Source organism: Canis aureus, chromosome 2 (assembly GCF_053574225.1).
Source record: "Canis aureus isolate CA01 chromosome 2, VMU_Caureus_v.1.0, whole genome shotgun sequence".
Lineage (NCBI taxonomy): Eukaryota > Metazoa > Chordata > Mammalia > Carnivora > Canidae > Canis > Canis aureus.
The window spans coordinates 70,658,254-70,685,535 of record NC_135612.1 but is presented as its reverse complement, the minus strand read 5'-3'; the positions used below and the strand labels follow the sequence as shown (position 1 = coordinate 70,685,535).

The following is a 27,282-nucleotide window of genomic DNA, read 5'->3' as shown; positions in this document are numbered from 1 at the left end:
CCTGCCTGCTTCTCTCACTGCTGGTACTGTATTTTGGAGTTACAGTGGGCAGTGACGGCATCTGTACAGGGTCCTTTGTGCAGTTTCAAGGGTAAGGACTCGCATTGTGCCACATGGGGACCTGCATTTCCACGTGCTTGAGCTCACTTAGTCTAGGGACAGCCCCGTAGACACACCTCGTGTCACAGAGGCCGGCAGGTCTGCTGGGAAGGCAAGGAGGAAATACATGTTCAGGAAGCCCTGCCAAGCAACCAGGGATGACGAGGTCACTGGGCCCTGTATGGGTGCTGCAAGGCTTTTACCTCAGACTGTAGAAAAGAAAACCCAGAGAAGATTCTGAGAGGCTGAGGAGCTTGCCTGTGACCTAACCATAAGTGGCAGCCAGGACTGACGTCCTGTTCTCGTGGCTGAACTGAACTAGGACTCATCCCTGTAGGACGAGCCCTTATTGATACTTATTTTTATACCACTATGATCTTTAATAAAAATGCTGGAGGAAACACATTATATAGAAAGTCAATTTCATTTATTCAAATTAAATTATAGCATGAGTTTCATACACAAATAAAACTTTTGTGTAAATAAAAATACAAACCGTACAAATTTCAATGTAAAAAATGCAAAAATATTTATATACTAGATATGTCTTTTTCCCTTTAGCGTGACTGAAATGGACAGCAGTTGACCTAATGTGTGCACTGTTGTGCCAGCCAAGGTCAGTGGGATGGTTTCTCGGGCTGTCCACTTCTCCCCTCCTGCACGAGTTGCTGCCAAGCCTCCGTCCCAAATCCTGGGGCTCTGCATGCTTCCAGTTCTGTTACCACCAGCACAGTGATGGTCCAACTCCTCTTGGGCTGGTCAGAAAGGGATGCCATGGAAAAAATGCTCTCCCCCAAAGCGCGGATACTAGTCCACTGGGCTCAGAGAATGCCACCGCCAGACATCACTGGTCCAACTCGTTTTCATTCTGCAGCGTCTTCATGGCCAGCCCCCAGAGGGTCATGCTAGAGAAGAACTGCCCTTCGGAGTTCCTGTACGGCGTGGCAGGCCCGCGGCTGCCTGGCGCATCACCACAGTGATTGTCCAGGGCAGCCAGAGACGAGCGGCCCAGGGATAGGCTGTCAGCCTGCAGTGGCTGGTCGCCGGCCGCAGTGGCCACGTCTGGGTAAGCATATGCCTGATGTTGTGCTGGCTGCGATGGGGGCTTGGCACGCCTGCCAGGATCCAGACTGACCTTCTCTGGCTCACCGCCTGCATGAGGCTGAACCATCGGCCGGAACTTGCAGTAGGAACTGGTGGCATGGCCGTCAAACTCTGTCACTGAGTCTTCCACGGGGTGAACAGGGAGCTTGACCGACACGGGCATCAAGGTCACGGACACATCTTGGGCAAAAGGATCTGAGCCTTGAGATTTCTCCAGGTCGGGGGTCTCAAGGGCCTGAGTGAGCTCATGCAGTGCGTCCCGGCCTGCGCTCGCCCTGCAGTGCATCTTCTCATGGCGCCGGAGCACCGCCGAGCGCGTGAAGCACTTGCTGCAGATCTCACACGTGTACGGCTTCTCCCCGGTATGAGTGCGCACGTGCCTGCGGAGGTCGCCAGATCCCCCAAAACATTTTCCTGCAAAATGAAAATGGGATCCTTTTATTTATTTATTTTTTAAAGATTTTATTTATTTATTCATGACAGAGAGAGAGGCAGAGACACAGGCAGAGGGAGAAGCAGGCTCTGTGCAGGGAGCCCGATGTGGGACTCGATCCTGGGTCTCCAGGATCACACCCCAAGCTGAAGGCGGTGCTAAACCACTGAGCCACTGGGGCTGTCCAAAATGGGATCCTTTTAGAAGAGGACATTCTGGAAGGACATTCCTCTTCCTCCTGCCATCACCTGCTCACTCTGGAAGACTCCTCTGGAAGACTCCTCTGTTCTTCTTGAGCTGCATCTCTCTGACCTGGTTGTGGGTACCTCAGGGCGAGCCTTTGAGGGACCCTGTCTCCCTGCACAGGAGCGCCTCTCTGGGAAGCCAAGGTGCCTGCCTCTACTGGCCAGGCTTGCTTAAGTTTTTGTAAACCTAACATGGCCAATCTAGAATTCAGAAACATCTTTTTGCTCATAATGTAATTTTACCTACACTTCTCTCAGTTCGATTTCCTTTCTGTGTATACAACACAGGTAGGGGATCTACTTCCATGATTAAAGTAGGTAAGAAGGTCAGAAGAAAACAACCAATAAAGAACCTTACAGAAGACATCACGTATTCACAGAAGATAATACGTCACGCAGGTACGAGGACATGTACTTACAACTTCTCCCTTATGCGTGTGAACACTAGGCCATCCTGCCCTCATCAGCCAGCGGTGGGCCATTAAAAAAAAAACACACACCTTTGAACAAACTAGGTGTCAACTTCCACAAGTTACATTTTGGCACTTCTTCCCCCTACAGAACACTGAGGCACACTGTGGTGAGTCTTCTTCATGTCTTCATTTTGCCTGCAAGTCAGGCTCAGTCTCCTTCACGTAACGTCACAGTAAAAGCATTTTCACCGTCTGCTGCACTGTCTATACAACATATGGTTTATATGGATAGGAGCTATTTCATAACCATTCCTCGATTTACTGCACGTTTGGGTGCCTTCCACCTGATTGCTACTTTACTTCATGTTCAATTAATATTTTTCTTTTCACTGTTTCCTTCAGAAAAATTCTCAGTAGTGGAAATTACTGGGCAAATGGGAATCTTTTCTGGGGTCCTTAAAGCATATGAATTTTAGCCACAGTGGAGGTCCCCCCAGGAGACAGTCAAGACAGGGGGGCCAGACTTCACAACCGTCCTCATGGCAAGGTAAGGTGTGGCACCTGCCTCCCGCATAGGAAATCCACCGCACTAGTGCAGACAGGATGGTGTCCCTCTGCATGGCCGTGGCCTGCAGTCCCCGTAGTGTTGCCACAGACTGGACAAAGGTCATGCTTGCAAGTGAGCTGCCAGGATTCATCTTCAATCCAGCCTGAGAGATCTGCACAGAGGGGCAGGGAGACCCCAACAGAGAAAGTCTCCTGGGAATAAGGAGCTAGGACCCAGGGCTGAGGAAAATAAACATCTGCACCTGAGAAAGTGCAGAGAAATGCGGGGAAAGGAAGAGGGGAAGGTAGGAGAGGAAATCTTTGGAACAAGAATGACATTGCGGGGGGGGGGGGGGGGGGGCGAGGGGGGTTGTGTGTGAGGAGGGGAGGGGAAACAGAGGAAGGGGAGCTCTATTCCCTGAAAAAGCCCAGAATGTGAAGCCACCTTAAAACTGAGCCCATCTTTTGAACTCAAGAAAATGAAAACACGCCCAAACTACATACACGTGTTCACAGCAGATTTTCTAAGTGAAAGAAGTCAGTTACAAAAGCCCACATGCTGTAGGATTCCATTTATGTGAAATGTCCAGAACAAGCAAATCCCGAGAGAGAAGGCAGATTAATGGTAGCCTAGGCTGGGGCGTAGGAGCAGGGCGTGACTGTTAACATGCAGGGAGCTTCTTTTTGGGGTGATGAAAATGTTCTAAAATAGACCATAGTGAGGGTTCTATGACTCCGTGAATAACATACCAAAACTATTGAATTGTTCACTTTAAATGAGTAAATTTTATGGTATGGGAATTTTTTTTTTTTTTAAAGATTTTATTTATTTATTCATGATAGTCACAGAGAGAGAGAGAGGCAGAGACACAGGCAGAGGGAGAAGCAGGCTCCATGCACCGGGAGCCCGACGTGGGATTCGATCCCGGGTCTCCAGGATCGTGCCCTGGGCCAAAGGCAGGCGCCAAACCGCTGCGCCACCCAGGGATCCCATGGTATGGGAATTTTACCGCAATGAAGCTGTTACAAAAATTTGAACCTGTCCTGTAAGAACGAACACTCTTGCTCTTTTTTTCTTCCCCTGGTTCCAGGATGACCTTGTCAGGGTCAGAAACCATGGTTAGTGAGGGAGGGGAATGGGCTAGAAGCATAAGGTGTGGCAGCAGGGCCTCTACTTCCTCCTCTGCCCGGGGTCCTAGGCCAGCAACAAGTTCTAGTGGAGGAGGGAAGAGAAAATTCAACCTTAAATCAAGTTGGCAACTGTAATATAATTTGGAACTGACATTTTAGTGACTTGAGATTGCATTTGTGATTTAAAGTAATCCTACTTTTATTTTATTTTATCTTATTTTATTTTAGAGAGAGTGTGAGCAGGGGGAGGGGAAACAGATTCCATGCTGAGCGCAGAGCCCAACACAAGGCTCGATCTCATGACCCTGATCTCAGGTCTCATGACCTGAGCTGAAATCAAAGTCAGATGCTCAACTGAATGGGCCACCCAGGTGCCCCAACACAATTTTACTTTGATAAGGAGTAATGAGAATAGTCATGGAGTTGCCAGGAAATCTGTACACAATTTAAGTGGGAGATAAAAACAAAGACCTGTGGTTACATCCCAGAAGTCCTGCCCTGTTTAGAAAGAGCCGCTCTGAGTAGTGCTCGGCTCCAGCCTTCCCACTGTGGAGCCTGAACAGTTTCCCCTTTTGTTCTAACTGGGAAACCACAAACACAGTCACTCACTTGTTCCTCAGTGACTCAATTCACATTGCCAACCACCTGTCCCAGGCACTCGTGCACACACACACACACAGTTCTTCAGAGGCTCAAACACTGTGATCGTAGGTCACAGGTGACTTGACTCACAGTCCCCATTTCCTAACGTGAGCAATAACATCCCTCAATAGCGAGGTCGCCAGCTTTCCCCCGCCTCCCAAGACTTCACCACTGCATCAAATGCCTGGAGAAGGGACCTTTGTTTCTGAACACAGCATCTCAAGAAGCCCTCCCTCTTGACCCCATCACATGTTCTCAATGTTCCCGCAGGACAGTTAAACTGCAGCCCCCACACCCAGCCCTTTGGTCTGCGTGATGCTGACGCCCACTGCTGCACACTGCGCTCTCCCACACTTTCCCAACTGTCTACACCCCACCGACCTGGACCAGGAGCACGCAGCACCTGGGACTCTCAGTAGCCTCAGTAGGCTGTCCCCAGCGCTCTGGACACCTCACAGACACTCTGTGAGGCAACTCACAGAGTAAATGTCTGATATGTGAACACAGGAACGAACCAGAGACCACGTTAGGCAGTAAACAGTGCCACCTTCATTTTATCTATAACAGGGATGATTTAAGCATGACACCAAAACAGCCAACCACAGAGTGGGGAGAGACTGGGGTCTGTCCCCAGCGGGGATGGCCGGGTGACCGTCTGGTCCATGCCCTCCAGACACTTACCACAGGCAGAACAGCTGTAGGGCCGCTCCCCCGTGTGCCGAATTCGGTGCTTGACCAGCTTCCTCTGCATGTTGAAGGACTTGCCGCATTCGTCACAGGTGAAGACTTTATCGGCTGTGTGTGTCTTTTTGTGCTCCTTCAAATTACTGAAGTTACTGAACCCTGGAGAGACCATAACAGGTGTTCAGCGGAAGGACCGAGAACATTGCAATTGGTAGTCTTCAGGACAGAAAGGGAAAAACCCGCAGCAGTACCTCGGCCGCAGATGTCACACAAGTGTGGCTTCTCCCCCGAGTGGATGATGATGTGACGCTGGACATCACCAGAAGCTGCAAACCTGAAAGGTAATATGAAATTCCAATCAACAACTTCTTTCTACATTGCTGCAAATCTTTGTAATTGCAAGTCACTGAGGGAGGAGGTGAACTGCTACCTTTGTTCCTTCAGAATGTAATCAGAAGTGGCCTGATTCATTTGAAATGTGCGTTGTTTTGGTGTTATTACTATTTTTTCTCCTAGTTTCATCTTTCTGCAGAGATGGTTGACTACTTGGCTCAGGGAATAATTCCAAGCCAGGCTCTCCGACATAAATCTGCTTCCTTTCCACCATACCTGATTGTCTAGCTGGTTCCACTGGGGAGATGCTGCCTATAGACCTGATTTTAAATACATGCCTTACTTTTAAATGGAGTTCAGAAGGCTTCCATTTAAGACGTGTAAAACAAGGCCAACAGTGAAGCAACACAACCACGTGAAACAGCCAGGAGTGCGCACTACAGAGGTACCGGAAGTGAGCAGTATGCAGTACCCCGGCACTGAACGGGGTCATCAGTATTCAGGTGGCCACAGCAGAAAAGGGAGACACGTCAGGATTGGGCAACTCATATTTCTTTGTTTTCTGCTACCTGCAGGGACAGTGGTTTTCCCAGACCTGAACCAGTGCTGCTTTTCCTGCTGGCATCCCCAGGCACATGCTGCATCAGAGGACTCTGACTTTAGTTGTCCCATGTCTGCCCACCACCTTGAGGATGACCTTATCTGAGGCAGAGCTTGTACTATTTCTATGTTCCCCTCATAGCACTCAGCACACAGTAGGTACCAAAAAAATGTTGAAAGGTTATATAAATGAATGACTGAATCGCTGTCATGTCAATGACTGGTGGCTGCTGCCTGAATGCAACCACTCGAGAGCATGTGCACTCCCAACAAATGACCCAGTGAGGGGAGGAGGGTCCCTCTAGACCCTGCCCTGCCCCCACTTAGGCCCCTCCTCCGATGCTGAGCTCTCAAGGCCCTTCCCTGATTCAGCTCAGGCTACCTCCTCTGGTCCTCTCTCCTGACACCCAAGCTTTCAGTTGCAAGTCTCTTTTCCCCCATAAGATAGTCACCTCCATGGGGACGTTTATGCTAACATTCTTGGAATGAATGGAAATTTTAGTATAAAATAATTTTGTTTCATATAAAATCCCATTTTGTAAGACTCCTGTCCTAGATTTTCTTTCTTTTAATTAACATTTTTCTTTCTTTTTGTTCTTCTCATCATGGAAAGCCGGACGATTTACATGTGTTCCTCAGCGACAGAGTGAGCCCTGGTGGCTCAGAGAACACGGAGTTCAAAGACAGACTACGAGTTGTTCCTTACAAATGGAAGTATAAGCCCAGCACTGACCTCTTTCCACAGATTTCGCAGATATATGGTTTTTCACCAGAATGCCGACGTAGGTGAGTCTGCAAGTTACCTGCCTGCAAGAAAGCAGGGGAGAAAAAGCATACCGATAATGAAAAGTGATCTTAAAGGTCATATAATTCAAAAGGAAAACTGACAGGCTGAGGCAGGTCCCGGTCCAACTTTCCAAGTGAAGATTACATATGCACAACTCAAAAGCAACCATGTGCAAGGAGATCTGGGACCAGCCCAATTCTAACTCCAGGAGTAGCTCCGCCCCAGCAATCTGCTGAACACAGATGCATCTCCATCCTGTGCTCTGAGCAAAAGCGCCTGCTCCACGTGCGCCCCTGGCTTGTCCCATTTCAGGCATGCACTGTGCTGCTTCTCTCTTAAATGGGCCCTGCACACCGTGGAGGCTGCTTTGGGGACTGCCAAGCTTGTATTTTAAATAGACCTTAGGATGCTTTATTTGGAGTTTTTAACTTGGACCATGTATATCCAAGTGTCCCTTGAGGGGGAAAAAAAGTAATACCTATACTTCATTATTTCAGGATTTCTTCTTTTTTAAAAACATGCTTTTGTTCATAAATAGGTATGACATGTGCAAACAGGACTTCCTCCGGCAGTGCTGCTGTTCTCCCTGACAGGGCTGTCATTTTTTTTTTTACCTTTGTGCAAAAAATGCACATCAGGAACTTCATAGCAGCAGGTTCACTGCAGGGCCTCTTATGTTCCTAATTTCTGAAACTAGCAGGGCCTCACAAAGAATAACTTATTTAAATGCAGATCACAAAATAGATTTGATGTAATAATCAATAGGAAGTCGATAGGAAATTGCCTAAAGTACACTGAAATTAAAACTGCAATTGCCTTGTATTAAAAAAGCTCCTGGCTAATGTTTCAAATTAGGATTTGAAAACAAAATCCTCCACTGCTGGAATTTAACTTAATAGACTCAATCTGCCACATCCCCTACCTAATTTTTTTTATAGTGTTCTATTACAAAAACACTGAAATGAATGAATATACCCAAGGGTAATAATGCACAGGCATTATGCACAATATAAGCCAAAAAGGGAGAACGAACAGTAACACCCAACTAACAAATCTGGCTTTGTAAATATGCAAACTGGATTTTAAATAAAATACACAGATAGTTCATGGCCATGAGTTTGGGGACGGTCTGAGGTCTACTTCTGCGTGGAAACTTAAAAGCAGAGAAAGGGCGACCTGTGAGTTTTATATCACAGAACACAGAGATTCTCTGTGTCAGGCTCTGGGAAATCACTGAGTTATGTACTATCTTTCAGAATGTGATAAATGTGGCTCAGGAAAAAACCTAGGCTTATTTCAGATAACTAAAGGGAAAGATTTGGCAAAACAGTGGGAAATCCCCAGCTTTTATGAGAATGACTACTAACAATAATAAAACAACAAATGTCAACAGCAGCCTACATTTGGCCTGCTAGCCCTTACATGCATCACCAAACCACTTAGTCACTGCTAGAGCCATCTCTCTTTTCCAGCTGAAAGACTCAGATTCAGATAAATGAAAGAGCTGCTCCTGTTACACGATTGGCCCAGAAATGAACATTGGTTTGTGTGAGTCTACACTCTCATAAGTTTCTGTGAATAAACTAGCTTGTGTTGACGATTCAGTAGTCACTTGGCCGTGGGGGAAACAGCTCACGGGAGGTAAGATAATGCACCACTGACTGTTTTAAGTCAGTCAATTCCAAATTCCAGAAAAAGCTCATCAATTATGTAACAATTTGAATAGCACCATCTGCTCATCTGTTAAATTAGGTCCTTCTTGTTTCAAGTTATTTTGTAAACCATGTGTCATGACTGAAATGTATTCTGAGTCAATTCTTAGCAGGGCTGCATCTTTTCTGGTTAAGTCAAGTGTAACAATTACTTGTTTCCAAAGCAAGTATCAAGGGTCTTCCACTTAAAAGAGTGTAATAAGCAACAGTAAAACAAACCCTTAAAAATGTTTTTTTTTAGCTATTTAATATCAGAAATGTATAAAGAAAATCTCCTGCCAGATAAAGGAGGACATATTGATCTAACCAATGGTGTAAAAGTAGATTAGATACTGAAAGACTCAGGCAAAAAAGTCCAATGATGCTGATAATGATTTATGCCAAATTACATTGCAAACCGGAAGGCAGATGATTTGATCTTTAGTCAAGTATCTGTATTTTTGGTAAACTTTGAATTACTCTAGTACCAGTTATGGGCTAAGTACCGAGTCCGCATCTTAGAGATTATTTGTAGCTGGATATGTGACAGCTCTAACAAGTGGTAACTATCGATTAGTAGGAGATCGGTTACCAGGCAGCTGCAGACACTGTGTCCCCTCGTCAGCACAATTCCCTTACAAAGTCATAGTATCGCATTTTACAGAAAAGTAAACAGATAATCTGTAAACAGATGCTGATTACTAGGAAGTAATCAGCCTAGGCTCCTATAGCTGGGATCAAATATTCCCACCCAGGCCCCTCTGTGGACTCTAAGGCTGGGAGTGTGGCTGTGCTGTCTAGCTATGTTACAGTGTATTAGCAGTGAAGGAGGCTCTGCTCCTTCTAAGCAAATATTTTAAATTAGGAGGAGCTGTCAGGATTTTGCACAGAAAAACTGCTTTATTAAAGAACTAACATCTGATTTGTTGAGTAACTTAAAAAATAATTCCTTCTACTATATATGTGAACATTTAAATATGGACAAACCAAGCATATATTCCCTATCAGAGCATTCTTCTGAAGCCAGCTGATTATTATAGAAAAAATAGCCAAAGAATCATACCACTTTAGATATAAAAGGAACCTCAGATCTTAAAAGTCTTCTAGTTTAAGAGTTTTGGGACTTTAGGATTTCACAAAATAATAAAATTAACAGGGGAAAAAAATCTGGAGATGAACATAAAGCTGTTACCTAAACAGCAGTGAGCACTATACTGCCAGCAGGGCCTACAGGATACAGTAGGCCAAGCATGCTAAGCATACCATAAATTTTCTAATTTTACACCTAAAACAAGGAGATGAGGTCACTAAAAAATAAAAATACATATGTAAGACTTAATGTACTCTTGCTTTGTCAAGCTGTTTGCTGTACTTTCTGAGATCATAATGTTATGCTGGGAGTGTAGGGACTCTACCCTAGGGCCAGAAGTTTCATGACTCAGGAGAAGCTCACTGAAATACTCTTCTTCCTGCACATTCCCCGTGGGTGGAGTTTCATCCTGTCACCCATAGCGCCAGGCCATGTCAGTGCCTGGGGGAGCACATCTGTCTCCAGGTCCCCTCCCCTGCGCCCTGGCCCTGGGGCACCCCTCTCTGGACAGCACTGCCAAAAGGCACTGCATCGTCTGCTCCAAGTTTCCATGTCTGCTCCTTTGAAGAGACCAAACAGCTCTACTCCTCTTTCAAAGCCAGCTCAGTACACCCAGTTTCCTCCTCCCATTTCTCACATCACAGGTATGCAGACCTGCCCCTACCTTACCTCTCCTCTGGGTGCACCCACTGATTCAGGTTCTACCGCACTCGGGGACCGGGACCCTGGTACTATGGACAGAGTCTCACTCACACTCTGAAGTATGCAGGGCTCCTGAGGGCTGAGATCTGCACACAGACCGTGTCCAGAATGATGTTAAGAGACGGACAGTCTGTTGTCGCAATCTCGGATTACGGTAGCTCTCAAAGCTCATGTATCATACTGCTTACAGACTTATCATCAAAGTTGTGGTTAACTTTTATTTTTCCCCAAGATGGATTCTACTAAATATAAATTGAGTAACCAGCATAAAAGAGGAATTCTCATTGATAAATCTGTTTTCTTGCTTGCCAGTCTTCCAGAAGGGAAAATATTTACAAACTCACTTCTATCAAAGCAAACATGCCAGCAACAGCATGAGAGCATTCCAATCCAGTGTTACCACATTTACTCCAGTTCATTCTAAGAAATGTATGCTTGGCTTAAGGTGAAGGATAGTTAGTGGGTGCTACTTACCAAGTACCCCTACATAACCTGACAGCTCTCTTGTCCTAGAACACCAGAGAACCCCAGGATTATCAAATGCCTGCTTGTCTTCGGGGCTTACCTAAACAATCTCTTAACACATTTCAGGTCCTCACCCACCCCAAACACCACTTCTTCCAGGCAGGAATGACCACTCTCTTTTCTTTGCCCACACTGTTCCCTAGGTAGATTTCCCCGACATGTGGCAGAGGTCCTTGGACACTGGAGGCTTGCAGCAAACACTTGCTGAAGGAAGTTTTTTTCAAAGAAGTCCTTGTTCACAAAAAAATTCACAATTTCGCAATGAAATAAAACAGCAATATGCATCTGAAAACTGCAACTATACATAATCCTACATTCACAAAAATCTGACAAAAATACAGACACCAACACAGAGGCAGATTTCTCTAGTGCCTGTCAGTCAGGGCTACCCTTGACAGGATTCAAGAGGGCAAGTGTAGGACAAAGTCTGAGCAGTGGTCCTCAACCCTAGCCACACTTCAAAATCACTGTAATACAATAATATGCCAGCGCTGGAGCCCCATTTCAATGCAACGGAATCAGAATCTCTGTGGGCAGGCCCTGGCATTGGTGCCGGGAGAGGAGGCTGAAAGTGGACTACACATGCTTGGATGTCTGGTTTTCTGTGATTAGCAATGAAGGGTCACAGAAGGATTTCAAGCAAGGAGGACAGAACCTACACTGTTACCACATTTTAAATGGATGAAGGGCTTTCGTGGCCATCGTTCCACTCACTCCTAACACTCACATGAGGTAGTATGATCCCTATTTTTAAGAATTAGAAAAATGAAGCCCACTCCTAATGCTCACATGAGGTAGTATGATCCCTATTTTTAAGAATTAGAAAAATGAAGTTATGGTTGTCATTAGCCCAGGCCTTTGGTTTTCCCCCACTCCAAAGCTATAAGGTTAAGATGGTGGTGGAAGACTGGTCTGCAAGAACAGAAGGGCCAGCACCAGGATGGAAAAATGGTGATGTCCCTGAGCACTAACTATGTGCCAGGCAGGAGTTCTTACTCCTACTGATTCATGTACTCTCCACACACCTGCCATGTTCACCCATCTAATCTCCTTTGCTTTATAGACAAGGAAGCTAAAGTGCCAAAAGGTGAGGCTGCTTGCCTGAGGTCACTGAGGAGTAAGCCTGGGGCAGGATCGAAATGCAGACTGCCCGGCTCCACAAGCCCAGCTTGGAAGCTGCAGGCGAGCCTGCAATGAAGAAGCAAGGCTTCAAGTGCATGGCAGCTGGAGGGCTGATGACTCCCCTTGGTTCTGCAAAAACTTACTGAACATTTAGAGGGTGCCAGGTGTTTTCGTGGATGGCAAGTATGGACTAAAGATGCAAAAGGCAGAGGTTAGGACTTGGGGAATCTCAGCATTGCAGGGAGTCGCAGGCGAAAAAGTCACTGAGTGCAGAGGTTTGGATGCGCAGGAGGAAGGGGAGAGCTGGCTCCATGTGGAATGCGTCAAAACATGGTGCTGCTGTTGAGTTTCTGTGCGCTGGAGAGGACTTGCTGCCTAGCTCTTCTCGACCTAGAGGCTCTACTCTTGGATCAAGGCCCAGCCTGAAGCCCTCGTTCTGGGGAGCAGCACCCGTACAAGCCACTACTATAGGATTCACTGCACCCACCACAGCCAGGTATAAAAACAGCAGTGCAGTGGCTGCTCTTGGGCAGCTCTGGAATGCCAGGGTCTGGCCTGTGGCAGAGCAAGTTACCTCCTCCTACTTCAGAAGTAGGTTCCCACTGGTCTACAGTCAACATTTGCACTAAAACATTAATAAAACTCTGGGTTTCAAAAAAACAAAACAAAAATAAAACTCTAGGTTTCTTTATGTCCAGTGCCCAGGTCAGCACATGGCCCATAGGAGGGTACAGCAAATGCTGGCTGCCTGAGAGAATTAATATATGCCTAAATGAGCTATAATCAGAGGTCAGCTAAAAGGCGTTTGGAGCAGGAACGAGAACTGCTTACTCTGTTCTCCACCTTCTAACAACTTTAGTCCCAATAAGACTAAGATGACATGTGTTCTGGATCTGGCCCAGCATGGCATGCAGCCTCCAGGAGTGGGCTCACTGTGGTTTACCAAAAACTTCACTCATTTATTCATGAAAGAGAAGGAATATACTAGGACTGGACCTATTCTTAAAGGGAGGGGGGTGAGAGTTCATACGCTTAGAAAAAATACTACTTTCCCCCCAATAAACTAAAAATTTGTTTTTCTTGAAAATTATTTTCTCCTGATTCAGTATGAAGTCAAAGTTACAGATATCATCAGAGGCTTCTCTCACAAGTCCAACGTATGTCTTATTTGTAATAATAATAAAAAAACACTGGGTTTCAGGTTTCCAATTATTAACAGTAAATAAGAGTATTCCCACCTGAGAGAAATGTTTCCCACAAATGTTACATTCAAAAGGTTTCTCACCTAAAACAAAACAAAACAAAATAACAACTTGTAAAATCAGCAGTCATATTTGCACAATAATTTTGTTTAAAATGTTTAAACTATCTCCTATGTCCTTTCAAAAGGGAGCATCACCTCTTCATCAAAGTCTAGAAATGAGCAGTCTCTACACCCTTGTAATTCTCTCTGGCACCCTTAGGTGGCAAGCAGAGATGATCTGGTCAACAGCAGCATCTTGTTCACCTGCCCTTTAGCCTGACCCCTTTATCACCAATTCCTGACACAAGAGGGTGACTCGTTCTCACCAAATGAGGCGGACACACAGTGGAGCCCAAAACAGAGTGGTCCTCCTGCAAACGTGCCAGGAAAGAGACCCTCTCCACTGCCTTTCAGCCTTGGTTGACACACGCTGATGGGAGAAACAGGATTCCAGCCCAGGAGATGGGCTTCCCTGCCCACTTCTCACCTCTGATTTAACTCTGAGTAATTGCATTCTGGTAGGGAACAGATGCAGAGAGTGGACTCTGCTACAGAGAAACTGAGCATCTCTGAACACACTGACAGATAGACAATGTACTTGAAGGTATCACTTTCACCTGTGAAACCCTAGTAGGCCTTGAAGACTGAGAACCTTCCTTTCCTCCCCTTCTCCTCAAATCAAGTGGTTTCATTAAGATTCTTTTAAAAAATTAGCATTTCCCTTCTTACTGTGTTGCTAGGGTTTGCTGGTTTACCAGCTTTCTGAGCTCCTGCCAGGATATATTTGTATTGATCTTTTCCTAAAATGGTTCAATGGCTTGCTCATGGCCAAGACAGAGGTTTTGACCCTGAGTAATTAGAATCACATAAATCTTGTATTCGGTGACTACACTTACGTCTGAAATTATGGGGATGACAGATAATGTTAAGTGAAAGACCCCAGTGTAAGTTACAACAGTTTGAAAAATAGAGGCCACCATTCACTAGTGACCAAAGTCAGTAACCCTACTCTCCAGGACCCCTTCACACTCTTACTAAGTGAGGACCCTAAAGAGCTCTTGTTTGCATGGGCTATACCTATTGGTAAAGCCCATATCAAAAATGAAAACAGTGGTTTTTAAAGCCTGTGGCCAGATACTTCACTGGCCACCAGAGTAGCTGCAGCCATTAGCTGACTCCACCACACACTCGTGGGAGAAGGAAAAGAAGGCAAGTGACATCACAGAGTATGACAGAACCAGTTTTGGCCTCACAGACCCCCTAAAAGGGTTCTCCAGACCATAATCTGAGAAGTGCAGCTCCTCTTGGTTTAAGTCCTGGTAAACATCTGTGCCATGACTGTATGGCCACTGGCATCCAAAGATGTTCTTTCAGAAGAAACAAGGTAAGTTTTGTTTTCTTTAAGGCTAACTGGTTATGTCTGTCAAGTAAAAATTCTAATGATCATGAGGCTCTAGGAAATTCATGCAAATAGAAATGACTTAAATCAAGTTTCTCCAAGGGCAAAACTGAGTCACTGATAGTGTCCTCATAGAAAGTAATTCTAAACTACTACTACTTCTGACAGCACTTTATGTTCAAATACATGAACACTTCTGAAGGCTTCCATCTACAGTAAGTCTTTCAGTAGTACAAGGTAGCAAACACTGAAGCAAATGGGAAATCCAGTGATAAGAGAATGTCAGATCAGTAACCACAATTACATAAGCACTTTAAAGTGGTCACACTATAACCATCCTTTAGCGTATTATTTCTCATGCTATAAATTGTCATTAATTTAGAACCTGTTTTAGAGTCATCAAGTTTAACTACAGGAACAAAAGTAACACGTAAGTATTGTGAAACACAACATATATGTACTATGTAACACCTTCAAAAGAGCACCTGGAAAAAATAAACTTCTTGGAAAGAGGACGAAGTACGAATTAAGGTAATAAGACTGAAAATTCAATGTTCAAAGTGGAAGCATTTTCATTTGAAAATATCACATGGTTAAAGTTGATTCTTATAAAAAGTTTACCTCTTCCTACCAAACCACAATTAAAAAAAAAATCTGATATGAAAATCACTTTGCAGGGCACTTTTACTATTATTCTAAATTACTTACATCTGAATGAATCTACAGCATCATGCTTTAAAAAATAAACTTACTCTAATTCTAAAAAGCAAATATAGCTTATCCATTTTAGAGTACATTTCAGTGCATCGGAATGATTTATTATGCTTTTAGAGTGATGGAAAGTTTATCATATAAAACCATAATTAAAAAAGAAAAATGTACCATCTTTTTAAGCTGGCTCTATAAAAGCGTCTACAGAACTTTGAGAACTTTGAGATTATTCTTTAAAAGTAATCACCCAAAGTATAATATAAAAAAGAAGCTAATGCTCCTTCGATTTGGGGGGGGGGGATTATCAATGACATCATCAAGCAACAGCAAAACTTCTTACAAAAGCAGGAGCAGGCAGTAGTGTCTGATCATCTGTATCAGGTCCTTCCCTTTTGCCTGTGGGCACTGAATCAGTGTACCTGTATGAGACCGTTTGTGAAGCTCCAGATTGCTGGGGTGTTTAAATGGTTTTCCACACAATTCGCACGTGTACTGTCTCTGTGACTGAAGCATCTGGGACTGCTCCTCCAGTGCGGCAGGCTCTTCGGGCGTCTCCATTTCGTTCATGCAGTTAAATTGCTCTGAACTCACCAGTTCCTCACCTTCTTTCTCTCCAGCACTGTGGCTGCTAGCTTTCTCTACAGTATCTGTGCTAGCACATTCTATCCTCTTTGTTGAATCGTCATCCGTCTTGGCTTCGGGTGTCTGCTCTGCACATTTCTGTGACTTGAGGAAATTCAACTTCTTAAGGTGAATGGCCTTTTTGAGCCTCATTTGTCTGGTTGGTAGTTGGCACGTGTTGTCCGACTCAGGATCTGGGGCAGATTCACTCAACGGCTGGGCCAAGAAGTGGGAAGGCAAGTGCTCTGAAGACTCCAGGACACATTCAGGATGACTGCCGGCACAGGGCTGGTTTTCCCCGGCACTGAGGTCTGTGGACGTGCTGAAAGTGAAGGGCTGCTCGCTGACTCTCTCGTGAGTGGGACATGCAGGCTGTTTAGAGTACTGCTTACTGTAGAAGTTTCTGAGTTTGTAGTAGTAACTTGGCTGTCTGAAAGGCAGTTCTGCACAGTTGCCATCCAGTGTGTCGGGTGCTTGTTTGGATGCTTCACCTGCAGAGTGATGGAGATTAACGGATGATGGAGTATGAGTATGTGGTTCATCCACAACTTTACTCTGTGGAATATCCGCAGGACACTCTTGCTGCAGCAAATGAGGAGGGTAGTTTTCATTTATGACACAGTTAGCATCAGCAGTCAGAGCGCTCTGCAGGGAGAATGCATTATTACAAGACACACCAGGTGGCTGCTCCACAGTGGTTGATTTTAAAAACGTGTGACACAGATTCAGAACATTTTGAACTTGCAAACACTGTGCTATGTCCAGCATTACTTGTATATTGTCCTGGTTAAGATCTAGATGCGATGTGTACATGAAGTCCAAGATCTGACCAATGCCGCTTACATTTTTAATATCCAAGTGAAAAACATCACTTTTTTGGCCTGAAGAGTTCTGAAAGAGGCTCCTGATAAAAGAAAGGATATCTGTTTACAGTATGACAATTTTTCCTTATAAATAATGCTCATGTTAATATTAAAAAGTACTATCCTTCTCTAAGTTCCAAGATTTTAAAATTAAGTACATTTTAATCCTTTAAAAAATTTTGGTAAGCCAATCAATAAAGCAACTCAGATGAATTCAATTAGTGTGCTGAATATTCAACCTTCCAAACAGATCTCAAAGTAAAATTTTGAAAAATACTCGTTGTTCTTTTAAAAATATAATCATCTATATGTATTATTAATTGTATACAGATAAAGTATAGTAAAGGAGACACAGTTTTCAGTATTTGATGTCTAGTCTGATAAATTATATTTCAGACCATAAAACATGTAACAAAAATACTTCCACATCTAAGTGCCTTAAAAACGTCTAAAAATAAAAATAGCTATAATACACTTACTTTTGATACATTTTTTTATTTTAATTTTTAAATTGTGGCAAAATATACACATTTACCACTTGATCTTTTTTTTCGGTGGAGCCCAATGTGGGGCTTGAACTCACAATCCTGAGATCAAGACCTGAGACACTTGACTGATTGAGCCACTCAGGCACCCCACATTTGATCCATTTTGAAGTGTTTAAAAACTTCATGCTTAAAAATATAGTCCCAACTGTAAATTCAGTGGCATTAAGTACATGCACATTTATTATGCAACCCTGATGTCCAACCATTTTCAGAATCTTTCATCTTCCCAAACAGAAACTCTGGACCCACTAAACACTAACTCCCATCTCTCCCTGCCCAGTTCCTCAGGCCCCTGCCACCACCTCTCTACTTTCTATCTCTACAGATCTGACAACTCTCAGGACACAATATACACTCATTTTGTAATCAGATCTGTTAGAGGTTTCTCAGTAACCCAATGGTCCACGAACCAGCAGGGAGAAAAAGTAAAGCTCTATGAGTTAAGGAGGGAAGAGAGGCACCTCTAAAGCCCAGGCATTCTACTCTGGGCACACGTCAAGTCCCAGGTGAATGAAATCGTACTACGTGTAAATTACCAAGCTTACTTAGGTGACTGGTCATGCAAGTTCACTGCAGAAATGTCATCTAACCGTGTCTAACCAGATCACCTGCTTCCCCAAAACAATCTTCAGTTTTGTTCTTACCTAAAGGAAGTACAAACTAAAATGGGATAGGAAAAGCCCAATCTGGGTCCATGTTGCCTAAGGACAAAAAGTACTGCCTACCTCAGTGAGCTCACCCATTATAATATGTACTTGGAACATATATGAGAGCTGAGGTTTAATCTGATGACTCCAGATTACCAAGGAAAGATTAAATCACCTTCTGTATACTGTTTACTAGAACAGTAAAATGGTATGCATTTTAAGGGGGGGGGGGAAGATATTAAAAAGATCTTTAGTGCTTAGAGAGATGAATCTCAGCTAATCAGGAAATGTATATAAAATACTTAACTCTAATAATCTAAAAATAATTATGGGAATAAGTAAATTGAATCCAAACCTATTTTCTTAGAATACTCAAATGAAAAACAAATACTAAAATATTTCAATAAAAAAATAGTATGTGGGATGTTTCCCCTCCAATTATCACAAAAAAGTTCTTACCAGGAATTCTACTCCTCAATCTTGTTATCCTAAAAGGATACGAAATATATAGAGAAGACTGACATTAATTAGAACTATTAAAATCAAAGACAGAGTGCCAAAACACTCTCAATCAGCCCAAATATATTTTAATTAAAACTCTTCTGCTCTCAGGTTACTCTAAATACAAAAAGTAAAAAACTCACATATGTGCTACAAAAATAAGGACAGTGAAATCCAAGGAGAAAAAAAAAATTAGTCAAAATATACCATGCTAGAAGAGCTTTTCCTCTGTACAGAGTCTAAAATACGTACCTAAAATACTGACTGAACGCTGCTAGAACATTCTTATGTGCTTTAAAGCACACTCCTTTTACGACCAACATGCAGTCACAGAGCAGGCCTTGAATGCGCTGCTCCTGCAGCTGCTGGAGGAGATGGCAGCTGTGAGTGGCAACCGGGTCCATGCTCAACCAGCCAGGAGACCTAGGACAAAGAATGTGAATGAGACAGTGACTCAGTGATACAAATGAGACCTGATGGCCCCAGAACCCACTAGGTGACAGGCAGCTCATGATCATGATTCCTTGTCAGTCAAGTTCAAACCAATCAACAACAACAAAAAAAAAACCATAAAAATTTTGTCTTAGGTATCAGACCAGTGCTGCTCAACAAAAACGTCTGGAATGATGGAAATACTCTGTATCTGCACTGTTCAGTCCAGTTGCCATTGGCCTCATGTGGCCACTGAGGGCTTGAAATGTGATTAGAGTGACTGAGGAACTAAACCTTCAATTTATTTAAATAGCCACCATATTTGAGAGTGCTGATGTAGAATGTGACCGTGATAACGCTATGTGCACTTCTCTCGTTTCTACTTAGGGAAAGTTCAATGAAAACATATACATAGACACTTGTAAGTTAGAAAAAAGCCAACTGGATGACATCAATATGTATTGAGCACCCGTGTATGGGGCACTGAATCAGAAGGTAGGAAAATTAGGAGCTTATCTGGGGACATAAGGAAGAAGTTAAACTAGCACCACTGGATAATAATAAAAGAGGTATCACAAAGCAGCATGTCTACTCATTTGTTCCCTTTTTTCCCTAAGATTTTATTTATTTTAGAGAGAGAGCATGAGAGCATGAGCAGGGGGGAGGGGGAAAGGGAGAAAGAGAATCTCAAGCTGACTCCCTGCCAAGCCCAGAGACTGATGTGGGGCTCGATCTCACAACCCTGAGATCATGATCTGAGTTGAAACCAAGAGTTGGACACTTAACTGACTGAGCCACCCAGGTGCCCCAAACATATTTGTTCCTTCTTACCTCTCTGCTAGGACACTACTGTAGCAGAGATCTGTCTCGCAGGAACCTGGGGCAGAAATATTAGAAAGCGTAAGAGCCTGCTGAGCTTAATAGTGGTGAAGCCAAGTAAGTGGTAGGACATATGTGAGAGAAAGAGAGAGAGAGAGAGAGAGAGAGAGAGAGAAAGATGAGAGGGTCAATATTAGAAGGTTTCACATATTCAACATCTATTACTGAGTGACTACTATGTGCCAGGTCCTAGGGCTACAACAAAGAAAACATGCCAAGTCCCCAAACTCCTGAAGGTTAAATTCTACTAAGGAAACACACACACACACACACACACACACACACACAACTAAATAAATACAGTAGTTAGAGCTAGACACTTGAACATACAACACAGATGAGGAAGGCATAGGTACATGTCCAGGTGCACAATCCAGTGAGACATGATTATTAGAAGAAATGCAGTGGGGATCCCTGGGTGGCGCAGCAGTTTAGCGCCTGCCTTTGGCCCAGGGCGCGATCCTGGAGACCCGGGATCGAATCCCACATCGGGCTCCTGGTGCATGGAGCCTGCTTCTCCCTCTGCCTATGTCTCCGCCTCTCTCTCTCTCTCTGTGAGACTATCATAAATAAATAAAAAATTAAAAAAAAAAAAAAAAAAGAAATGCAGTGGGGAGAAATGAAGGCAGACTGGGACAAGCCTATGGAGGTTAAAGTGGCAGTTTGGTACAGTAAAAACCTGATAAGCCAATATCTGCCTTATTTGCTTTCATTCTCAGTACATAAGGATTATTGAAAAAGTCACTAGACCATGAAGCCAAAACCTAAGCTTTTTAACAAGGCTCCTTCTTCTATCATCATCGTCATCACCATCATCACCACTACCTTCTTCTATTATCACCATCATCACCATCACCTTCTTCTATTATCACCATCATCACCATCACCTTATCCCTCAGTGTGCCCACTATATGTCAGTCAAACAAACTACCTGTGCCTCCCTAACAAGCTGTGTTGGGGACAGTTTAGAACCCTAGCCACTGCTTATTACCTGTATGACTTTGGGCAAATGACTTCTCAATGTCCACTTTCCTCATCCTATCCCAAGGGTTACTGAGACAACTGTGAGAGCCTATGTGAACATCTAGAACAGCAACTAACATTAACTATTCAACAAATGTCATCTCTAAGGAACACCTGGAAAGTCTGATAAAAATGCAGATTCCTGGATACTATGCAGAGTTCTGCTCAGTCTAGTGTGGAGCGTAGATATCTACATTTACTGTAAGCCTCCAGGTGATTCTGAAGCAGGCAGATTACAGACCTCTGCCTTGCTTCTCTCCAAAAAGCTTTGGTTCTGATACTTCCTGTCCTGGGAATACTTTATTTACATTGGACTTTCCCACTACCCAGATAAGGCCCACTCCCCTATCAGGGCTTAGCTGAGCTGTCACTAACTCCTAGAAGCCTTTCCTGCCATCCTGAAACTTGCTCCTTCTTCTCCTCTGTTCCCTCCTCAAGTCCAACTCTGAGGTCCCTCTTCTGCGATCTTACGGCACCCCATACATACTTCCGCAAGATAACTTGCTATGCTCCATCATTTGTGTCTCCAACTCGGCTATGAGCTCAGAGAGTACCATTTTTACTCATCTTTGCCTGGCATAGAGCAGATAGATACTTGATCATTAAAATCCACACTAGCTAACCTCTATTACTAATTAGCAAGCTAATAATGTTTATTTTGATTCCCTCTATATTCCTACAATAGAGTTTGAGTCCTTTCTGTTCATATCTTTCCCACCACATATGTCTCCTTCATCTGTAAGTGACTGCAACCCCGACTTCACTAAGAGGTTGAGCCCATGGATAGCTTGATATAATCTGAGTGCCTTTAAATTCTTTACTCAATTCCAAATTTCTTGATCAATCCCTTCAGCTTCACAGAATGAAATGTGCCTTCTCTGCAAAGTCAGTTTCTCTTGTCCCCTTGACCCCATCCAGCTTTGCCTCCCCCAGGACTTGGCTTCATCCTCAGGCTCTTTTTTTTTTTTTTTTTTTTTTAAGATTTTATTTATTTATTCATGAGAGAGAGAGAGAGAGAGAGAGAGAGGCAGAGACACAGGCAGAGGGAGAAGCAGGCCCCATACAAGGGGCCTGATGTGGGACTCAATCCCAGATTCCAGGATCACACCCTGAGCCAAAGGCAGATGCTCAACCACTGAGCCACTCAGGAGTCCCATCCTCAGGCTCTTTCACTGCTTCACTCTGTCCCCTACCGGCTCACCAGCTCCTACAAACACACCAAGATCGTCCCACGTTGAAAAAAAGCAAAACAAAACCCTCCTGCTAGGTACATATATACATCACAGGCCTCTTTTATACCTCCCAAAACAGCAACTACACATCCCACTTAGCTTTCTCATGACTCCTTTCCCCCCTTGCAGTCTAGCTGCCATTCTCTTTGTGCTGAAACACTTGCCCGCAGTGGCCTTTACTCAGCCCAATCTCCCCAGCTGTGCTGCAGCATGTAGAGTATGGCCTGCCCTCCTCCTTCTTGACATCCTGCCTCCCCAGAACTCTCCAGGTCCTCTTACTACGCCCCTGATCCATCTCTATGCTGTACTTCTTCCTCTGCAAGTCCCACATGTTAATAATGTCCCTTAGGATTCAGCCCCTGAGAAATATCAGAGAGGGTGACAGAACCTGAGAGACACCTAACTCTGGGAAACGAACAAGGGGTAGTGGAAGGGGAGGTGGGTGGGGGGTTGGGGTGACTGGATGACGGGCACTGAGGGGGGCACTTGATGGGATGAACACTGGGTGTTACGCTATATGTTGGCAAAGTAAACTCCAATAAAAAAAAAATTAAAAAAAAAAAAAAGATTCAGCCCCTGAGCCTTTCTTTCCCTAGACAATCACCCCTATTCTCGGCCTTCATCTATTCTAAGCAGACAACTCCTAAATGTGAAATTTTAGCTTTGATCACTGCTTCCAAACGTGTCTTTTTGCTAAATGTCTCCAACTGTATGACCCCTCAACTTTGAATCTCTAAAACTCACCCCCACCATCTCACCCCCAACTCTACACCTTATTCTGATTCCCCTATTTCTTTATGGAAAGCTTATTTTCTGATATATAAAGTTTAGAGTATTGGCATGATCTCCTGGTTTGAGATAGGGTGAGATACAAGGAAAACTGGTGATATCCTTATAAAGAACAACACTGAAGCAGTGGGAGAAGTTACTTATCACCCAAAACAAGAATACAGAAAGGGAAGCATTATGTCAGGTGGTCGGGCACCGTCCCCTGTTGAATCCTCAAGGGAGCCTAACAGTCAAATGATGGAGCAACCAGTTACCTACCTTACCCTGTCAGTTGCTTGAAAAGAAAAGCATTATTGGCTTATTCTCTTACCAATTATTTACTATGGGCCAGGAACTCTGCTATGCACATTCTATCCATTAACACAATGCTACCAGAATTCTATTCTCATCTTTTTATAAGTAAGGAAAGTAAGAAATGAGGAATTTAAGTAACTAGTCCAAGATCATAAAACTGTTGTGTTCCAAAGCCAGGATTTATTTATTTAATTTTAAATTTTCTTTTTTTTTTTTTTTAAGATTTTATTTATTTATTCATGAGACATACACATAGAGAGAGAGAGGCAGAGACACGGGCAGAGGGAGAAGCAGGCTCCATGTGAGGAACATGACGTGGGACTCGATCCCGGAACTCCAGGAACACGTCCCGGGCTGAAGGCAGGCGCTAAACCACTGAGCCAACCGGGCTGCCCCTGAAGCCAGGATTTAAAGACTGGTTCGTATCCGTGGAGCCCATGCTCTTAAGCTATGCTATATCCCATGAGAAAAAGGACATTAAATATACAACACAAAACCTTCCTCTATAGACTTAAATGCTAAAACTCAGCAAATATTCTGAACCTGCTTTAGACATTTTTCAGCTATATAGAAGTAACATGCACAGTTATAAGCTCTTCCACAATTTACATTGACTGTAGAAATCATAACTCTTCCATACCACTTAGTTTTCTAATGGCTTCATGATGTCAATTCTGTTACCTCCCTAACAAGGTTATAGAGAGCTCTGGAAAAACAATTCACATCTCATATTCCTTGTGTATCCTATTAATCACAACCATAAATATCATGTACCTAAGAACAGTAATAAAAAATGGCATGTATTTATGAAACGGTTCTAACATGCCAGCCACTATGCTAAGCCCTTTACTCATACTCTTAGGTACATGTGACCGACGAAAGGCTTTCCTTAGATCAAATCAGTTGCCCTGTCAGTTGACCACCTATGTCAGATTGTCCAGGTAAGGACAGCATCTGTGAGGATGAATGTGTGTGATGCAGGTGTCATGATGTGACACAAAGAGCACAAACCTAGCTCCTCCACTTTTGCAGCTACTCTGTGTGACAAGTGACACAAATCTCCCATGATAAAGACACAGACTCCATCTGTCTTCTCGATCAGTGTATCTCTGTACCTAGAAGAGTGCCCTGGACACAAGAGCTTCAATCCAGGAGCTTAATATAGTTTCTGGATGGGTGGAGACTCTGGGCCTCAGTTTTTGGACATGTAAAAATGGAGGGGTTCCCCACCAGGTTAAATAATCTCTCAAGCATCTTCCCGTTTTTTAAAAAATATATTTTATTTTTAGAGAGGGAGAGTGAGTGAGCACATGTGTGAGTGGGGTGTGGAGGGGCAGAGTGAGAGATAGAGTGCGAATCTTAAGCAGGCTCCACACTTGGCACAAAACCTAACACGGAATTCAACCTCATGACCCTGAGATCATGACCTGAGCTGAAATCAAGAGTTGGATGCTCAACCAACAGAGCCAGCCAGGTGCCCCAGTATCTTCCTGTTTTAAATGCTACAAATCTATACCAAAAGTGTGATGGTAGAAAGATGGACTGAATGGTATCAAAAGGAATGAAAATATGGGAAAAGAGAGAAAAACACAGGGTGCCTGGGTAGCTCAGGTGGTTAAGTGTCTCATGGTTAAGATGTGAGTTGGTTAAGCTCAGGTCATGATCCCAGGATCTTGCTTGAGATTGAGCCCCATGCCAGACCCCCTGCTCGGTGGGGAACCTGCTTCTCCCTCTCCCTCCAACCCTCCCCCCTGCTCCCCGTCTTTGTCTCAAATGAATAAAAAAATCTTAAAAAAAAAAAGGAGGGAGAGAAACATTAAGAAAAAGCATAAGTGTGAATGAAGAGGTGCTTCTAAAGGGAATAAGAACCAGAATAAAATTTTATCCCATAGAACTCCTAGAGCAAAGACCCTTCTGTTCTGTGGGAACGCTTTACTAACACTTGGTCAAACACCAAGAATCTGTAGAAGTTTATTCCCCGGGGCCATTAATGGATCACCTGTCCAAGGGGCCACAGCTCACACACTCAGCACCTGGCCTGCCTTACAGTGGTCCTACCTTCATCTTTGGCCATCATGCTTTTCAAGTGGCTTATTCCTAATCTGCTGTCCCACCCCCCTAAAACCCCATGACAAAAGCTAAGGCTTTAGCAAGCAAGCCTGCTTCTGGTCTTAGCTCTACACGGACTGCGACGCTATGCAGGCCGACTTGGTAGAGCTGATCTCATGAGCCTAACGTGCGAGGCCTTGTTGCGAGGAGGAAATGCAGATGTACCGAGTGAGATCTGTTCCCTGCAGCCCGCAGACTGCCTCAGTTTTTCACCGCCTTCACCTAACTTTACAGAGTGTCCCTACACGCCAGACACTGAGGGTCCGAGGGGGAACCACTCACATGGCCGCCCATGCCTTCAAGCAGCGTCCATCTATGGGAGTGGAAGAACAACTCATTCCTTCCATTCTGACTTCATTCTGTTCTTTCTAACTGATTAAGTTCTTCTCTCCAGCTCATCTCTTAACTCAGGCAGAAGACCCTGCGGGCAAAGCATCCCCTGATGGAAACTAAAACTATCCCCTCAAGCAGTAACGACCGGCCTGAGCCAGGAGGGCCTGGTGTGACTGACCCCAGGACAACAACGGGCTGACCTTCACCGCCCACCTGCATGTATCCGCCAACCTCTGTCCCATCTTTTCCTGAATATAAACCTGGAAGCACTTCCTTGGCTCTGGAGACGGCGTTTGGGACGCCAATCCTCTGTCTTTCCCGCGTTGGCCTCCCCGAGATGAGTCCCTTTCTTGCTTCATCACCACCCGTCTCTCGGCCTTTGAGTTTTGTCAGCCTCTGTCTGGGGCCCCAGGGCCACGTGCTCTGGCACCCTCGTGCCCCGGACTCCGGGGAGACGAGAACGCCGCTGTCCTGGAGATACCAAGTGAGGGAAATCCAAATTAACTTGGAGGAGGAAGGTCAGGGAAGACTTCTTGAGGAAGAGACATGCGAGCCGAGTGAAGGCTGAAAGCTTGAGCTACAGAGACAGGCTCGAGAGAGGCCCCCTCCTGGGGATTTCCTGGGGGAGCACAAGGAAACAGACGCGCAGGGCCCAAGCGCCTCAAGCATCCTGCTCTTGAAACCTCCAGGCCACGCTGTCAGTCACTTCTGTTGGAACAACGTTTTCTTCCCGGCCCGTTCCGGTGAATCCCTTCTGTGATGGCCTGAATCCTGCCCCCCGCCCCCCCCCCAGGGCCCTGCGGACGTCCCGGCGAGGAGGGCGGGTGCGGGCCCGGCGCGGCGCGGGGGATGCCCCAGTGCAAACCCCGCCGGAGGCCGCCGCCGGGCCCCCGCCTCCGCAGCCGCCGGAAAACCGCCGTCGGCGGGCCGGGCAGACCCACGCAGGGCCCTTCAGGCGCAGCCCCCCCCACCCCCCCCCCCCCGCCCCGCCGTCGCCGCCGCCGCCGCCGCCGCCGCCCCCGCCCCGGGATCACCCTCCTCCCGGCGCCGACTCCGACCCCGACGCCGACCCCGACCCCGACCGCGCGGCGTCCCTGCGGCCGCGGCACGCGCGCTCGGCTCCACGGGACCTGGGCCGCCGCGGGCCCGGGCGCTGCCCCCGACCGAGGCCGCCGCCCCCGGAGGCCGAGGGCCCGCCCGGGGCGAGGCGGGGCGGGGCGGGGCGGGGCGGGGGGAGCCCGGGACCGCAGCCGGCCGCCTCGCGACCCTCAGGCTGCCCGGGGCGGGAGTGGCGGCGGCGGCGGCCCCGGCCTAGGCCGGCTCCCTGCGCCGCGCCCTCGCGAGGCCGGCCTTCCCGCCAGACGGCACCTACCGGAGAGGCCGCTCCCCGCCCCGCCGCCGCCGCCGCCTCTCCGCCAGCCGCCGCCTCTCCGCCAGCCGCCCTCAGCGCCGCTCGCCGGGCGCCGCCGGCCGCGGAACCATCCCGACAACGCCCCCTCGGCCGGCCGGAT

The 27,282-nt window shown here is 45.5% G+C and overlaps 1 protein-coding gene across 7 annotated transcripts; it reads right to left on the bottom strand.

Annotated features, from left to right (window-relative positions):
- Window positions 1–504: 504 nt before the first annotated feature.
- On the bottom strand, window positions 505–27,279 carry ZBTB49 (zinc finger and BTB domain containing 49). 7 transcript variants are annotated; one of them, XM_077878420.1, is made up of 10 exons: window positions 27,144–27,239; window positions 26,032–26,242; window positions 19,944–19,989; window positions 18,933–19,103; window positions 15,920–17,025; window positions 13,386–13,432; window positions 6,964–7,037; window positions 5,549–5,631; window positions 5,295–5,456; window positions 505–1,617 (listed from the first exon to the last, which is right to left on the bottom strand). In XM_077878420.1, exons 4-10 carry the CDS (start codon window positions 19,082–19,084, stop codon window positions 944–946), a joined length of 2,298 nt encoding a protein of 765 aa, XP_077734546.1. In that variant the 5' UTR covers window positions 19,085–19,103; window positions 19,944–19,989; window positions 26,032–26,242; window positions 27,144–27,239; the 3' UTR covers window positions 505–943. The 7 variants fall into 7 exon arrangements, with proteins under 7 accessions (XP_077734546.1, XP_077734511.1, XP_077734522.1 ...); XM_077878385.1 differs by lacking the exon at window positions 19,944–19,989 and having other exon boundaries at window positions 25,985–26,242; XM_077878396.1 differs by lacking the exon at window positions 27,144–27,239 and having other exon boundaries at window positions 25,985–26,532.
- Window positions 27,280–27,282: the final 3 nt, after the last annotated feature.

Excerpts from the sequence above, each read along its gene's own strand:
- ZBTB49 (XM_077878385.1), bottom strand. The coding sequence starts at position 26,130 with ATGAAGCAAGAAAGGGACTCATCTCGGGGAGGCCAACGCGGGAAAGAC. Across the intron at positions 19,104-25,984 it reads AGGTTGGCGGATACATGCAG|GTCTCCTGGCTGGTTGAGCA; the intron begins GTGGGCGGTGAA and ends TCTTTGTCCTAG. Across the intron at positions 1,618-5,294 it reads CTACAGCTGTTCTGCCTGTG|GAAAATGTTTTGGGGGATCT; the intron begins GTAAGTGTCTGG and ends TTCATTTTGCAG.